Below are 17,851 nucleotides of genomic sequence, written 5' to 3' on the forward strand. Positions count from 1 at the left end.
TCTTCTCAGGCACCCTGCAGCTGCCCCGGCTGTCCTGCAGACCCTCCATTGAAGACACACTGGAGGACAGCCCCCAGTCCAGCCCCTCAGCTCACAGCATCAGGCCCTCCAGGAGCCTGGGGACCCTGACCAGCTGCATCACCAGAGCCTTGTGAGTCAATGATGCTACGTGTTAGCTAGCTACTTTTCACCATCATCATCAAATTCTTAAAGTCGAGCTGAAACTGCATTTCGAGAGTATCTAGCTTCCGTATCGTGACGTATTTCCGAGTGAAACAGGACGTGCAGGCGGGACATATCATTAGAGGGATTTCATTTGATCGTTGAGAAGTGGGCGTAGACAGACGTTCTCCACAGCGCAGTAGCTAGCTAACTGACCGAGCGTTCTTGGTGCTCTGCGGCTAAATGTTGCAGATTGATTGGGTGAAATTGTTTGGCGCTAACTTACGTAAGCACGCGTGAAATTTAGTTTTACCGGAAGAATAAATGATCGGATTTTGATATAAGAATACGAAGAAATGTTTTTTCTGTATTTTTTTGGCCAATATTGTCAGATAGATACACAATATTACCGGGGATGTGATCTAAGAGGATTAAAATGACAATTTTCATTTCACCTCGACTTTAAGTAACTTATTCTGTATCATTTTATCAATCAAGCTTCTGTTCCTGCTGTAAAGAAATGTGTTGGTAGCTCCGTTTATGGTCATTCTTTTAGTGTTTCTCCTCACATCATTTTAAAAGACAAAAGCAAAACACTTGTTCATATAATTTACACACAAACTGAACATTATATAGAACATTTCTCATACTAAATTCCTCAAAAAAAAACAAGAAAACCCCCAGAAAAATGTTTGTGTACTGTTTTTTCCTCGTTCCACAACAGTGGGGCACATTGTCCAGATGAATGATTACATTTATATGCAGTAAATCAATAACCAGAGCCTTTGACTCAAGCCTGTATCACTCTCAAACATCACACCGATTAAGGATCACTTTGCAGGAAATACTGAACATTCAGCAAAGCTAGACAAATGTTTTTATTGCGTAACTGCTTAATTTTGGTACAAAAAGCTGATTTGACTCTTCAGCATGTGATCCAACAAAGTGCCCTGCTTCAGGCGTTGTGCACTCGGCTCTGTCACACAGCTGAACAACTATCAATGTAAAAAATCAGACAAACAAGCCTCTTGTGATTGTTTCCGCAACAAAATTCAAGCTGATGCTGCAAACACACGTGCTGCATTTTTGCCTCTTTTCCCTGTATGTGTGTGCCCGCAGCACCTTTGTTCACTTTTTTGCACGTGACGAAGGAATGCAGACGGACCTGTTTGATTACGTAGGTAGCTGTGGTGCATGTCTGAGGTGATCAGATATGGCTGTTCTTAGAACATTGTCACAGTTGTATTTTTGATGTTTTCTTTTTCATGGCCTTCAGCACTGTGGTTTGAATCACTCTGAATGTTGGAAGAAACACATGCAAACACAGCCACGCGTGCTTACTGAATATCTACTCACATTGGTCGCAGCATGAACTCTAAAATACCCAAAATAAATGTTGCCTGCCACAAGATAGCAAGATGTAATTGATGAAAATAAATATTGTGGTTTAATGGATGTCATATATCTAACTGCCAATTAACTGCTAATCTGTTCAAGAGAAGCAGCTACAGTTCTTAAAGGGGGGGTATTATGCTAATGTCAAGCTTCATATTTCACTGTGATACCTGTGGTGTAGCTTAGCATAATTTACAGTTAAAAAAACTCACCATTTTTCTCACACTGGTGCTCTGTGCAGGCCCTAATACAGCCTCTGCCAAACTCAGTCAGCTCTGTCCCTTTAAGAAACCCCGCCCCTACAAGCTCGCTTTCTTCTGATTGGCCTGCTCTCCAAAGCCTGCTGAGGCTGCACTTTGTGACGTCACAAAGTGCAGCGTGTAGAAAAAAACGGTGTGAAGCCTGGCGTTCACAGCAGTAGTCTGGGGATTACTCCAACATACTTTTACCTACAGATTTGAAACTTCACCCACGTTTAGTTTGGACATCCAACATTGTTAACTTATATATATATATGTCTTAAAATGTGAAACAGCATAATACCCCCTCTTTAACCTAACGTTATTTGTCAACATGTCTGGCAAACACACTTTCATTCAGATTTATCACATCTAATGCTCAATGCTCAAACTCTACAGATGAGGCACTTGAAAATATGAACACATAAAGTTATGATGAGACATTTATTACATGATTGTTCATATACCAATACATCTAAAGTAACAGTGATAGACCTGACGTTTATGATGTTGATACACTAAAATCCTTTCATCGTGTTGATTCACTGTGTGAAGGGGGCCATGTGCTCGAGTACAAGTTGGTTGTTGAACCAGAGAAATTGCTTGATAGCACTTGTTTGATATCTTTATCTATCAAAGTTAATATTAAACTCGGAATAGCTACCTCTAAAGTACACACCTGGTGTCGTCTGACAGGGATACCAAAGTGGAAGCTTGGACCGCAGATATTGTTGCCAATATAGGCAGTGTAAGAATCATGCAGTCAGATCGATGAGTAGATTATGTGTAACCCCCCTCGCTTGGACAAACTTATAACGTTTTAGGGGCTTCGGTCGGAGTGCAAATGCTTGAATTTCCTATACGTTTCCAAAAGAACAACCCTCTGACCAGTGGCGTCATTAGAGCCAAACATTTGATCCTGGCTCCGAAGGTTTTTGGTTGATTTTAATGTACTGTAGTGGAACGGAACTTTAGCTGTAGTTTCAATTATTATTTGGGGCGCATAGAGCTCCCCTGCACAAGCATGAAGGCGTAGTCATGTCAATGGTTGTTGAGAAGACCATCAGGCTTCATGATCAAACAAAGTTTAATATCTCGTCATCACTTCAGTCCGTGATCACCTGCTCCCTCCCTCTGCGCCTGCACAGCAGCTCCCCCCCCCCCCCAGATTATAAGAGGCTTGTTGCATTTGCAATACATCTGGTCAAGCTTTAACAGTAACTAAAGTAAGCAATGTCAAAAGTTTACATTTTTTCATGAGGCAGAGTATGTTGTCTTGATGTTTTAGTTTATTTAAAGGTGTCCAGAGTGTAGCAGCCTGTGTGTGTGTGTGTGTGTGTGTGTGTGTGTGTGTGTGTGTGTGTGTGTTTGTTAGAGACCAAGAGAGAGAGAAAGTGAGTGAGAGAGAGAGAGAGATGTACTGTTTAGTGAGGGCGATTTATTATTTTTGATGAGATGAACAATTTAATTATGGCCACAAAATCAACAACCCCCGGCTGCCCCCCGACCCCCCTACAAGGTGTGAGGTTAGCCCCAGATTTATTTGGCTAAGCCCCAGATGTTTTCAAGTCCTAAAAACGCCCCTGCCTCTGACTCATAACTCTCCTCCTCCGTGAGAAAACAGAAAGTTACACACTCAATGAGTCTCTCAAATGCAGCAAACAGTGTGAAATATGATGAACAGAGAAGGAGCCAGGATCAATGTGGATTGTTAGTGAAGCCTGTCTCCTTCATGAACACCATCTGAAATCATGACAACACAAGTGGAGGAGAAGTGCTGTAAACATACAACACATATCCAAGTTAGGAACTCTTTGAGGAAGTGCTCAATGGTGTCTTGAGTCCTGGTTTGTTTAGAGTGGATACAAAAGCACCAGACTCCAGGTTGACAGTAGTTCTGTTAAAAACAGAAGCAGCAAAATGTGAAGAAATGTAGTTTTTATTACACAGTTACCCTGCAGACAGAGCAGACTATTAAGATGCTGTCAAGGTCTTGATTTGCAATGTGGAACATGTTGTAACATCCACATGGGGGCATTCTCACATTGCGGACCCAACAGAATTATCTCTTGCGCTTGATCCAGCTCCAGGACCTGTGGAAGTGCCACCACAGGAATGTAGACTTTATTCAAACTGGGAACAAGTCATCCCTCACCTCTGCCAGTCGTCCGCATGACTGCAATGATGATGCGCTTCAGGGCCAGAACTGGTTTGGGTTTATGATCATCCTCAGATGTGGTGGGCTGACTCTTTGCTGCTTTGGCATTTAAACAAGGCGACAATGCTACCTCCTTAGACGAGTTTAACTGCAACTACAGACTGTACTTTGTCCAACAAGAATTCAAAGTGATATGCATTGACTGGGGTTGCCTCATAGCTAGAAGGATCCTGGTTCAAATCCTTTCTGTGTGGAGTTCTCCCCATGCATGCGTCGGTTTCCTTTGGATTCTCTGGCTTCCTCACACAGTCCAAAGACATGATCGTTAGGTTCATTGGTGACTCTAAAATGGCCCGTAGGTGTGAATGTAAGCGTGAAAGGTTGTCTGTCTCTGTGTGTCAGCCCTGTGATTGACCATCAGTCCAGAGTGTACCCCGCCTCTCGCCCAATGACAGCTAGGATAGGCTCCAGCAAACCTCGGCGACCTTGCGACCCTCCGCAACCCTCAACAGGATAAGCGGTATAGATAATAGATGGATGTAGTGACTGTAATTCTAGAAAAGTATTGATGAACAGCCATTGCGATTTTTGAAAGAATTAAAAGTAATAATCTGTATGATCTCAGCTTCGTTCTCTTTGGCGGCACCTATAGCGATAATGGTAACTACGGGAGCACACGTCCCAGATATCCAGACAGTGCTGCTTGTGTGACGTTCACGGTTGGCTCCAGTTGTAACTCTTGATTTTCCTTGCTGACGGTCGCTTTCCTTTTTAGACTTTTTGCTTCATCTGAGCGTCAAGTTTGTTTCTTTTTCTTTGGCTTTTCACTTATTGTTGAAGTTGTATCTGTAGTCATCCATCTTTTCTTTGTTTGTTCAGCCATAGTAGATTACTGTTTACTCCTAACACTTGCAGAGACCGGAAAAGCAGCCGCTTAGCTCCACCTACCCTCTCTGGCAGACCAACCACTGCTGGCTGATGGAAAATGCGTCACTAACTGGGCGCCACTTGTGATTTTTTTCCACGTATGTCACCACAGACACCCAGTCAGTAATGATACTAATACCACACACTATCTCCACCACATTCCTTTAATGATATCTTAAGATATGAAAAGCTCTTCCATGGTCACCGGCTTGTTTCTAAATCTTAGCAGGAAACTTTCAGAGCAGACTGTACAGTAGGTCAGTGACCATTAATGGCTCTCCAGAGAAAATATGCTGCATTGAGGACGCGGTGATGACGCTGAAGGGTTGAACCTGGTGCCTGCGGAGTATCATGGAAGTTTCAGGACGGATCAGAAGTCACATCTGGTGTTACACTCATGCTTTTTAAAGTCCTTGAAGACATTCTTTGGTGATTACAGCGGATCCTGGCATGTAATTGACCCTGAAATGATGAGTTCGCTTGTGCAGCGCTACATTTGGATGAGAACTCATTTCAGCAGCTATGTTTGGATATCCATTAAAAGCATCTAAAGAAAGAAAGACCCTCCCTGCTTCCCCTTCCCTCAGTTAATCATAGGTTCATAGCATCATAGGACTCGGGCCTGTGTCAGATGTTTGAAGTTATTTCAGATACTTCAGACAGTTCTGGTGTTCCTGAATCACCGGAGGACCTTTTGCCACTTTGCACCTTTGATTGGGTGGGAGGGTGAAGATGATGTTGCCTCTGGTCACAGATACAGAGCCCCATCGTGACAGCACCCATGCTCTCTACAGCTTTTATCTACCTCTGCTTTTTATAGTCAGAGGCCCTTCATGTGACTCCTCCTGGTGCGCTCTGAGCATGTGAAAGGCAAGTGGCTGTCTCTGAGGAAATAAGCAAATTCGCAACAAACAGCACCTCCGGGAGGCAGAGCACGAGCCTCAGGCTTTAGTTTGCAAAGTGAGGGTAAAAAAAAAGGCGGGCCCGAGGGCCGAGCCAGGCGACGGCTTAATGTTTATACACCAGAGGAAGTGATTATGGAGTGCAGTTTGAAGTTGATGAACAATGTGCTCCGTACGATTAGGAGTGAGGGAAGAGGGGAGGCAGACATTTGGAAAGAGGGAGAGGGAAGCAGGAGAAGGTGATCTGTCATGCTTCTCTCCCCTGTAAATCAGGCGTCCATATTTAGTTGGAGAGAGGGAAGGCCTAGCAGTAATGTAAACAGAGCCTGGGAGAGGGAGGGAGGCAGGGAGAACATGAACACTAATGTCTGAGTCTACTGCCCGGCAGGCAGTCGGCATGGTCGTTAGGAAGGGAGAAGACCGGGGCTGGTAGGTTTCAAACACCGCCTGATAGGGAGGTTGTAGTGTTGCCTTTTTTTTTGAACGGTTTCGATGCTCTTTTTGGACTTTATAGAAAGCTTATTTGAGAGTTTGAATAACTGAGTGTTGGTGTTATTATGAGCAGGCCCTTGTTTAGTTCAAATATGAGGAAGCAAAAATGTGACCAGAGGGACTAACTGTGCAAGCCTCACCTGTAAAACAAGAGAGACGGCTACAGGAGCTGACGGACTACTGCTTTATATCATTTCACAAACAAGTCTTATAAAGTTTGTTTGAAAAAAACCCCAGAAAGATTAATTAAAGGAAGAGCGAACAACTGGACTATCTACCTGACAGCTGATCATCCTCTGATCCTCACCATGAGTGAGCTCAACTCTGAGAGCTCAGAAGATGAAGTCGAGGAGACGCCGCAGGAACGAAGGATGACCAAACCGCCTTTCATACAGCTCATCCCCAGGTCCAAAGCCGGCTCGCCCGGAGGATCCCCGAAGAACTCGCCCAAGGATTCCCCACGTGGGTCTCCTCGAAACTCCCCGCTGCTCTTCAGGAAGCTGCTGATGAACCGCAGCATCAACCTCCAGAGGCGTCGCTTCACTCTGGCCCACACGCCCAGGTAGAGTCAATTACTCTGAGGCTTTGATGGCAGAGATGGCTGTAGCTTTCACTTGCATGTGAGCCTGTGCTTGATTGTTCAGGTGAATGCCTTTGCAACATATAACTTATATTCATATCCCAGCATGCGGCATCATCATACTCACATGTGGTGAATATGAGGAGCAATGAGGCTTTTATCTGAGCTTTTGAAAGCACAAAACTCAACACACTCTTCGCCATATGCAAAAGTGTCTTAGCACTTTTTTCCTCCATGCGTGTTAAACATACCCTGGGTATAACACAGCAGACAGACCACCCTTATTAACTCACAACAGCTTCTCTTCTGTTCTGCTGCATATTGCCAAGAGGTTGTGCTGATTTAAATGGACTTTAGGTTACATTATGATATCCTCACCACAAGATGATGATGAACTGTGTAAGCTGTTGTTTGCAGGGAAATTCTTGGGATGAAATCTTAATGATGTCAAGATATTTACGGGTAACTGTCTCTGTAACTGGAGCAGCTGATATTTAGCTTTTACTGCTAAAAAAACACATTTCTCTCACATGGTACTCCGAGGAATTTAGCCGGAAAGCAAACATGGACTGTGAGAGTCAGAAACGGTTTTAGTGCTTCATTTCCTTCAGGTGAGCGTGTTCTTCCGAAGCTCTTGTTGTACTTGCGAGCAGCCCGATCTGAGTAAACACCATCCCAGCGGTTTGTTGTTCCACCTCTTTGTTAATCTATCAACACCTAACAACCCCTTTTAATAGCAACACGAGGCGCCAGCTTGTAACGACATATTTCCTGCTCGGCTCGAAACATATTTGATTTATCTTAATCCTTCATCGTTTGAGGTCATAACTGTTGTTTGGGAAGAGTCCAGCTGTCCTGCAGACAGGCAGCTCTGCTCCAGTGCCTCTTGATAGTTCAAATTTTACGAGCTGTTATTGCATCAGGCTCGACGCGGGATTCCAATGCAAATCAAACATTTACTCGGCGCTGTAGCATCCAATATCACATGACCTTAGCTCGATAAACAGGGCTTCAGACGATGGATGAAGATCCAAACAGATGGATGTTGTACCTTTTGTTTTACAGGGACAGTTTACTTCCTGGTTGGTGCTTTAAATAGGCCTGTAGCTTTCTTCAAAGGAAAGAGCCTGCTGTGGAAAAAGTGCTGTAAAACCAATTTTTACACTCAGCTGTCTCTTTGTCAGTGTTTACCTTCCCTCCTCAACATATACACACTCAGCTGTAGGCAGCTATCCCGCGCTGTTACTAGGCGTCTTCAACTTGTTGCAGTGATGTTAGCTGACATCCAACTCAGTGAAATAAAATTAAAAGCCTGGGAGAAACTCTAGCTGGTGTTGTAAAATCCTGCCTTCCTTTTATTGGCAATAAATGTGTATTAAACCTTCTTAAAGAAGCCAGTGTCGAGCAGAAAAGTGTTTACAGGTTCATTCACCTTTATAAACATGTGGTGGGGGGTATCGTTTTACCGCAGGCGTTTAATGCTCTCGGATTGGAGATTGGCAGAGACGTTTCTTTTCCAACGTTTATTGTACGTCTCAAGCCAAAGGGTTTCATTAATTTCCCCGCGTCCGCTGAAAATCTAAATATTAGAAGGCGAGAGGACAGTGGAGGGGATTTCAAGGCTCGCTCTGGAAAGTCCTGCAGTCCAACACAGATATTCAACATGTCACAGCTTTTATATTACACAGCTCCCAGGTCGGGCCATTGGAAGTGTCCCTCCGCAGGCTATGTGCAGTGTCCCATAATGTCACAGCTGAAATAAATGGCTGGAGGTGAGTTATTGCAGGATGGCTGGCAAGTAGGAGGAATTAAACAAACTGGGGGTCCAGCGGAAAATAAATGTCGCAGGCGGCTCAAATATAGAACATACCCGCAAAGCTCTCTTCACTTAGTGTCCAAGTTGATTTAACCTCTTTTTCCACTCCACAGACAGCACGTCAAGGCGATTTTTTTAGGTGAAAAACATTTCATGAACATCTGTTCTTGCAGCCAGATCTGCAGGGTGCAATTAGCTTGGTTTGGATTATGTTTTTTGTTCATGAATTTAGACATTTTCAGGTCTATTAGGAGACAAACACATTAATCATCCCTTTATCTGATGGGGGTCTTCCTCTCTTTGGGTGGATAAAAAGGTATTTATTCTAATATGAATACTGCATTATACAGCTGAATTGTTGCCTATAAACTTTCAGCTATATACAGAGATCTGCATATACTGCACATATAAACAGCAGCCAGAGTGTGTTCCCATTGTAGCGACTATTATCTAAGAAGAGACTTAGTGAGTTATTTAATGTGACGCGTCCCTGCACAAATACATAAGTCCGAATGACAGTTTATTAACTAAATAATTACAATGCATGCAATACAAAAAAGTTACAGTGAAGCAACGTGATGGGAGGTGACGGTCAACCGAAAATGTCGAAGCCCTACTCCCCCTCGTTGTCTAAACCCCACCACGCAGCTGAAGATATATATATACATATATATATATATATATATAACTTCACATAACACAACTTAGTAGTCATAACATTTTAAAAATGTAGCAAAAAACATATGTTTGTGATTTAATCTGAAATTATTTGCTAAAAGGAGTGTGTAGCTCAGCGGTTAAATCACCTTATATGCCACCACCATTCTCTCTTCCCCTGTTTCTAACACTATCCACTGTCCTCTCTCAGTAAAGGCATAAACAAAAAAATCATCTTAATAAATAAAAAAAGGACTGCGGAAAAGATGCCTTTAATGCAAAACATTTCACTTAACATGCAAAACATTTCGTCTGTTTTTCCAGCCAGATCTGCAGGCTGCAGTTCGTTTTTGCTCCATTATGTTTTTCATGAATGAATTTAGACATTTTCTGGGCTCATAGAAGAGGAACAAACACATTATTTATCACTTTATTTGAAGGGTATCTTCATCTCACTGTCATAAAGAGAAGTGATGACTCCATAAATAACATAGAACGAGATGACTTCTTCAACAAGCTGCTTCTTTGAATAGTTAAGGTGATAATCCTGCTGTAGTTTTATCCATCGCAATATGAGTCATTTAAGAGGAGACTGGGACTTTAATGATGACCATCCTACTGTAACTTACATATACTTGTTACTTCCAATATTAACATTATCGTTGCAGTTCTTGTTCTTTCCACTAGAGGCTGCTGTGCTGTGAAATGTTGGCATGAGGAGGATGTGCTTTTGTTTCTGTGATGGAGTGCAGGAGAGAGGTATTACGCTCTGGCTGGTGTGTGGCGGGGTGTAATAGTGTCGATGAATTATAAAGCTGCAGAGGGAGAGTTACCAACTCATCTCAGTTAGTTGGCAGCTTTTTCTTACTTGTGCAGAGTTGCATGAGGCAGGCTGGTGAATGCACTATGCACTTCAACAAGATAAAAAAAACCTTTTTATACTTTGAAATATCACATAAAGTGTACCTTATAAAGGTCTTTCTCCATGTAACTGGCTGCGTTGTTTTCTAGGCCGAGCATCCGGAAACACACTATAACTTGACGGTTATAATAGACTGTAATAAAACTCAGATGGTTTGTATCAGTCACTTCCTGTCCGCTCCTCCCTCGCTTTATGACAAATGAGATGTTTCCATCCTCGGCTCGTCCTGAATCCTCCGCAGCGTTTTCACTGACACGCATCTGATGACATCAGATAGTCAAACGATGAGGAGGAGATGGATGGATTATATCGTGACACGAGAGGAGAGCTCGATACAAAGAGGAAAATTGAATCACCTTTTTAAAAAGCGCACACAGGCAGTATTGAAGTATTGATTGAGCGGTGAACTATTGTTGCTGCTGGCATGGAGGCAGGACGGTTGCATGAAAAAGAGGAACTGAACAGGCTCTCGTATAGAAACAACTTTTAATCACTTTTTTTCTTCTTTCCTTTCACCTCTAAACTCAGAACTGTTCACACTGGTCCACTTTCTCATGTCATGTCTTTCTCTGCACTCTCTCTTTATGCTCTCACTCTGCCTCTCTCTCTCTCTCTCTTTAACCGCTCAGTGCACCCCTCCCCTTCCCTCCCCCTCCACAATATCTCTCACTCTCAGGGGAGATAGTGTCGTTGTTTGTTGTTTTAAGCCCGAGTTTGGTCCCACCACTCTCAGGAGGGAAGAGACGAGAGAGAGCAGAAGTCTGTTACGGCCCGCTGACAGGGGACGACAGGGGACGGCCCACTCCAGGGAGCATCTGATGGGATTATAACACTCTTTCCAGCTCACTTTTTTCCCCCCACTAAGAATAACTCCTCTCTCTGTTTCTGGTGTAAGCATCACAGAGGCAGCCCTGTGCTCAGATGGACAACTCTTTCTCAATGTTGCCGGGTCTGATTTCCACAGACCGACAGTACCTGGGGCCCACCGTTGAGGAATTCTGCCAGCTTGCTGCTCATTCGGAAGAAGTCAAGCTCCATGTTTCCTATTTAGGAGTACGAGGAGAGAGAGAAAACAAACAAGAGGAGCGTTTATCTTGGCACGTCTGCGACGAGATGAAAGGAGAGCGAGCGGGGAAGTAGTCCCAGATGAGCGCTGACAGCTGACACCATCCTCAATTTCACTTGATCTGATTCGGCCCCATGCTTCCACTGTCAGAGAGATGATATGCTAACTCCCTCTGTGATTGGTCTCCAACAGCCAAGACTTTTTTGCCTTTTTAGGATGTTCACACACACACACACACACACACACACACTGAGCTGAACCTTTTCTGATTCTTCTTCTTTCCACAAAAACAAAAGGACATATCTGTAACGCCGGGACCAAAAGCTGAAGCACAAATTGAATTTCCAGTTTGAGCTGTTGATTCTGCGCTGACCTGGAAGTGAATCTCTTCTAGCTAACAAATTATATCTAACTAATACAGAAGGGGAAGCTCAGCAGGCCTGTTGTATTCACCTCCACTCTCGCTCTTACCCGCTGCAGCTGATGACACTCTTGTGTTTGGCTGTTTTGCATCCTTCCGTTTAACATTCGACGTTCTTGGAACTGCTTTTCCTGCACCGTCCCGTCTCTGACATCGCTTTGGACAACTTTCCAACATGGGGATTCTGGTCGCGCCACAGAAGTTCACTCTGTTCATCCCTCGCCTCCTAAAGATGCCATTTTGACGCCTCTCTGAACTCCGGCTCTGCTCTTTCTGAACCTGCAGATAGAATGATGAACAAAGACTCTCGCTTTGCAAGGAAGATGCAAGGCAACTTCTCTAACCGCAGGCACTCGTGTATCGGGTACGTATCCGGTTGTGTGTTGAGAGTTTTGTGAGTGCAGTTGCTGACGAACAACAGCAGCATAATAGATGTGTGCAGATGTTCAGGAAGTAATGGGGAAGCTGATTCCTCTTTTTCTCTGTGTCTGGCAAGTACTGCCTCTTTTATAGTACATGAAATATAACCAGCCGAGAGGTGTGTGACGCTGCTGCTGTGTCACTGTGTTTACAGTAGTATTGGGGTGTTAATGTGTTTAATTCTGTGGTGTAGCTGTGATGTTTCAAGCTGCTGTCTAAAAAGGTAGAAGATGTTCGTCATGGACGTTGATCGTTGTGGCTATGAAAACACGTACTCTTGCGGTGAGTCTGCACCTGTATCCTGTTTGTAACTCTTTAACGCTATAAAACTAACATCTGACGAATGATTCGATGAAAGCTGCGGTGAGGGCGCTGGGTGTTCTGGGTGCTGTGGTTGGCGTTTCAGGCCTCGGGGTGGCACGGTGGATCAATGGCTCTGTCCGCTGATGGACCTCCTTGCGGTCCGTGGACCCGCGCCAAGCCAAGGCGTCCGTGTTAGGCACGGCAGGAACGTCATGCTCTCGTTACAAGAGCACTGAAGAAATACTGTTGCGCTGTGGAAAATCGTCAAAGAGAGCTGCAGACGGAGCAGCTTTCATCTCTGTACTGTCCTCTAGGAAACCAAACAGACGTGTGTCAGATGAGCTCTCTCCTTTGTAGCAGGCTTCACCGAGGAGACTGAGTGACTTAATTGTAGTTGTAACTTGATACAAGTGTGTAATCAGCAGGCCGGATTCAGGAAAGCATAAACTACTACAGCTGCCATGAGATCCCCGCAGGACACGTCATTATGTTAGTTTACAGAGACTTAAAACTGAGAGTCGTATAAATATAAATAAATACGCACACACGTAGGCACAGAGAGCGTATGAACACACACACGTAGGCACACAAACACAGGAATATGTTGGCCAGGAGATGCATTGTTTAACTGAGCTCAGCAGATTCATAAAGAATGAACCGTTTCTTCTTTCTGAATAATGTTGTGGGACTTTTTTTTTAAGTGTCTCACAATCTCTTCTGAACTCTGGGCATGAGGCATGTGCTCGGCAAGTGTCATCCGAACTCCTCCAGCGGCGAGCCTGTTTGGATCATATGAGGAGATCAAAGCAGGAGATTTTTGACCACAGAAGTGCAGACGGGAACAAAACAAGCCTCTGTTCGCTTTACCTGATTCGTACATTGAGATCCCTTTGCTAAAGAAAAAAAAGTACAGAAGTGGAGTCGCTGCTCGGAGCCTTGGATGAAAGCAAGTTCATCGCTTGTAAAGATAGTGATGTATTTATAGCGCTGATGGAGCATTGATTTGGGTGTTTTACAGTAGCAGTAAATTAGTTAAAGAAGTCGCTAAAGTGTTGCGTAAATTACTAATTTTCTCTGCTCTTGTATAACACACTCACCCACACACACAGACACACACACACACACACACACGCACACACGCACACACACACTGAGACAAAGCGCTCAGTTGTAATCCAGATGTGTCCATCACAATAGAGACAGCTCTTATCCTCTCTTGTACTAACAGTACCAGGGCACTATTCATCCTCCCCTCTGACTATCACACACACACACACACACACACACACTTCTAGTAACCTCAACAATGTTTATTATGCCTTCTCTGGCAGTGTTTTGCATTTAAACAACACAGTGTCGCTGCATTAAGCCGGACATTAAGCTGGAGTGGTCTTAGTGAGTGTCATGAGAAGATAGTTGCCGCTGCAGTTTGAGAAAAAAGCTAAAAGTACACAACGATGGGACGAGACAAGAGTGAGTTGAGCGCAGGACAGAGACTGACGCAACGGCTGATCGACTGGTGAGAAGAGATAGTTTAGACAGAGAAGAGGGCAAAGGCGCAGACGAGAGGGCGGTGAAGAAGTGATAAGAAGGAAGCGGGGCGAGATAGCGCTGCTTTAAGCGCAGAGATAGTGACAGGAAGCAGAGGGTCACGCTGAGACACGGGGCGTTAAAAAAGGAGAGACTGGAAGAATAATGAGGAAAACACAAAAAAAGGATCAAGTAAGGTCATCCTACCAAAGGGCAAGAGTGTCAATGTCAGAGGTCCCAATATAGCTGCCAGCCCCCTCCCTCAAACACACACTCAGATTAGTCAATAGGGCCTGTGTGGCTGTGGCGGGCCGGCCGCTGTGTGCGTCACTGCTGTACTCCATATTTTCAGCATGACTGATTTCCCCAATCGCCTCCAGTGCCTCATTGATTTCTGAGGCAGCAGCACTAACACTGCTGAAATTCACAACCAGCAGCTCTACTGTAGTTTCTACACGCACTCTTTGTCTCCAAACTCTCGAGAGACTTTAGCAACAATGCAATGTTTTTTTAAGTTTTATGGCCTCAACAGATCAGATATGATGCTACTAAGTCATTAGTATGGAAGAAATTGAGGGTGTAGCCTGAGACATTGTATCAAACATCAAAAAACTGTTTAATCTCGAATTCAATAGGTCTAAAAAATGTCTTTCCCCGCTTTATTATTGGTAAATTATTGCATTGCGTTCTATCAGATGCTGGTGCAGGTTTTTTATAACAGCTTTGCACTCGAGCAATGTTAGGATGACTCTTCATTCTGACCACTAGAGGGGGAAACAGACTAAGTTATTCCCACAGACTGCTGGAGAGCAGCGACCTCCTGCAGACAGAGCAGTGTTGGAAATAAAACATAGTGATGCTTTGGTAGGTTATAATTCTGTTTATAAGGCAGCTGCACAGGGGCCAAGTGTCTTATTAGACTTTCATAGTGTTGTGGAGCGAGCACTGTGTTTGCATGTCAAATTGTACATTTATATTGATTTTTTCTGGAATGAACAGTCATTCTTATTTGTAGGTGCACTAGCAAAATTTTATGTTTGTGCTTATTCCCTAAATATTGCCATCCTAACACCATGTTATAATTCTATTGCTTTTACGTATACTTTTACTCTGTGACACTTTTTTATCCATCAGTCATTTTGCTCTTCCTGAGTTTTGTCTCTGTTTTTCCTTATCTGATTTGCCGCTGTTTGTGAACAGGTAATTGTACATTGCTGATTTTCTCTAGACCTCTTTTATAAAGTTGTGATTTACAGCTATATACAGTGAATAAAATGTTCCTGACTTTACACCCAATGCTAATGCTTTACGTAAGGGATAATGTATAGTGAGTAGGTTGTTATCGCGGAATAGAACCCCGACAGAACTAATACTATACTACTACACTATACATTATCCTGCTTATTACGCTGCTACATACATACAAAATCAATAATTTGACACAAAAATATTGATTTGAAAATATTTTTTTAATTTGAAAAGGATTATATTTCCGTTTAAACATAGTCCATTACACTCACAGTGAGAGCTGCGTCCATAGCAACAGATAACTCTAGCCTTCTTAAAATGAGCTAAGCTAGCTGTTTTTACTCACATTAAATGGAAACATTTCCTTTGATGTGAAGTAAGACAAGTTGAACCAGACTACAGGAATCAGCGCAGCACCTGATTGAGGTTTTCTGTCTCGTCACTGTCAGAGTCTGTTGACGTTTTCTTTTCCATTCATCGTCTTTAAACACCGCCGCATCCCGTACTGTGTTCAGTTTAATGTTTACTTCATGTGGCATCTTCAGTTTTGTAGATCTCTCTGACGAAGCCTAAAGTTTTTGCATCGTTTAACCTTAATTGCCTTCTCTAAGCTGTTTTGTCTCTTTTCTTTTTTCCCTCTGTAAACGGACCAACGTCAAATTTACCGGACTTCTTTCTGTGGATTGATATGATTACAGTTAGTCCTCCAGTTTGTGTGATTAGAGCCGAATCCCTAGCAACGGTCTGCTCTTCATAGCAACAGTCTGTTATCGATAAATAGCAGAGCTCAAAATGGGAAAATTAACCAATCAGAGTCAAATATTTAACACAGCCGTGTAATAAGGCTTCATAACAATTAATGAGTAGTTTCTACATTAACCACCAACAGCTGATATTTAGCAAATGATTCTTAATAAACATGGGAAGTTGGTTTTATAAGTAGAATAATCAGTTTTATATTAATATAAATACCTCCAATAGTTGATAGATTTTTAAAGGATTTTTCCTTTTTGAAAATGTGCAAAATTACCTTGATAAAAGTAAGGTTTACATCTGGTGAATATACAGTATACATGGCCTCCGCAAAGAAACACGCATACACATTTACTGTAGCCTAAACAAGGCCAGGTTGCATCTTGTCAGAGATGACGTTGTGACGCAGCTGCTGTGACGGAGTATTTCTTGGCTCCCGTTTTTCCTACAAACATCCCCTGCTGAAGGAGCGACCGCCTGACATTTGGGTGTGCATTTAGCGTATGCCTTTAAGTCCATGTCCATGTGCAAGAGAGACCTCCCATATATGTATGTCCTGTCCTTTTTTGGCCTGTGTGTGTATGAGTGTGTGACTGTGAGTGCGTGCGTGTTCTCAGGTCTTTCATCCACCCGATCCCCAAATCAGACGAGCCCCAAACCTCAGCGTCATGCTAGCAGATGGCAGCCTAATGAATCATGAGGCGACACACTGATAGCCTTTACTACAGGACATGTTGTAACATGACGTTTGACATCACAGAGACTCGATTAAATATAGGCTTGCAACAGCAACATGCTCACACCTGGTGCTGCTGCTTTGTTACGTACACAATATTCAATATGAAGAAAGGTTTTTCTGTACTGTACTTATTCCATCCTGCAGTATTTAGCTGTCATTTGGAATAACCAGAGCAAGTGCTGTGTCATTGGGCTGCTTTTGATGATGTTGCTTGCCTTTTTTAAAAGGTACACATTTTATTTTATTTGCTGGATACAAAAAGTTACTTTTTAAAGTATGTTTTGCTCCTTTTAAGGGAAATATTCAGGGGTTCTTGCACATGTGCAGCTCTGCTTATGTCAGAGAGTTATTTTCAATTCCAGTTGAGATCTAAATTGAACCATACTTTAATTTATCAGTAACCTGATTGTGTTAGCATTGGATTTTTGTCTCGTTTAGCCTTCTTTAACAGTGACTGACTGTATCCCAAATTACTGTTTGTGGTTGGTTTCTTTTATATTTCAGAGAAAGAGAGAGCAGAGACGTCCTATGCATCCCACAATAGCAAATAGACTGCGACTGAACAATTTATCATCACTGTTAGTACATATTGTAGACTAAGTTTAAAACTTGAGGCAGCGTAAACTCTTGTTTCCCTTATTGTAACTTGAGATAAGTTTAGTAAATCTGCCTTCCAGTGTAGCATGACACAGCTTTGATCAAGTGATGGAGCAAGAACACACAAAATAAGTTCAAGCGATCAATAAGGTACTGAAACGTCATCAAAGGCTCAAAGGAGAATCATATTTTAGTCAATACTTCTGGTGTTTGACAAATATTCAAATTCAATATTCAATATTCCTGTTACAAAAGTCCACTGTTCAGTTCAGACTGAAATCTTCTTTAAAGCTGGTATTGTGTGATTAGCTGTCTTATTCTTTTTAAACAACCAAAGTGAGGTTTTACCTTCATGCTTGGTTGTATTTTCTACCTCTATTATTTTAACATGAACAGTCAACATCCACACTGAGCTTCATTTTAAACTCCCCCTTAATTTCTCAGTAATTTAGAAAAAAGAAAAACGGTTAGACACTGGGACTTTTCACTCTGTGTATCACTCCACCTCAGCCAGGTGGCTCATA

General features: G+C 42.9%; 1 protein-coding gene across 1 annotated transcript in view; it reads left to right on the forward strand.

Annotated features, from left to right (window-relative positions):
- Window positions 1-12,013: 12,013 nt before the first annotated feature.
- The window catches only part of pde4ca (phosphodiesterase 4C, cAMP-specific a), a 38,497-nt gene continuing 32,659 nt past the window's right edge, over window positions 12,014-17,851 (forward strand). Inside the window, exon 1 of the mRNA XM_069684140.1 lies at window positions 12,014-12,101. Within this exon, the coding sequence (XP_069540241.1) occupies window positions 12,028-12,101 (74 nt within the window). The 5' untranslated portion in view covers window positions 12,014-12,027. The remainder of the gene's footprint in view (window positions 12,102-17,851) is intronic.

Source organism: Semicossyphus pulcher, unplaced genomic scaffold, assembly GCF_022749685.1.
Source record: "Semicossyphus pulcher isolate SPU_LCO1_2020_fin unplaced genomic scaffold, fSemPul1.0.p SCAF_7, whole genome shotgun sequence".
NCBI lineage: Eukaryota > Metazoa > Chordata > Actinopteri > Labriformes > Labridae > Semicossyphus > Semicossyphus pulcher.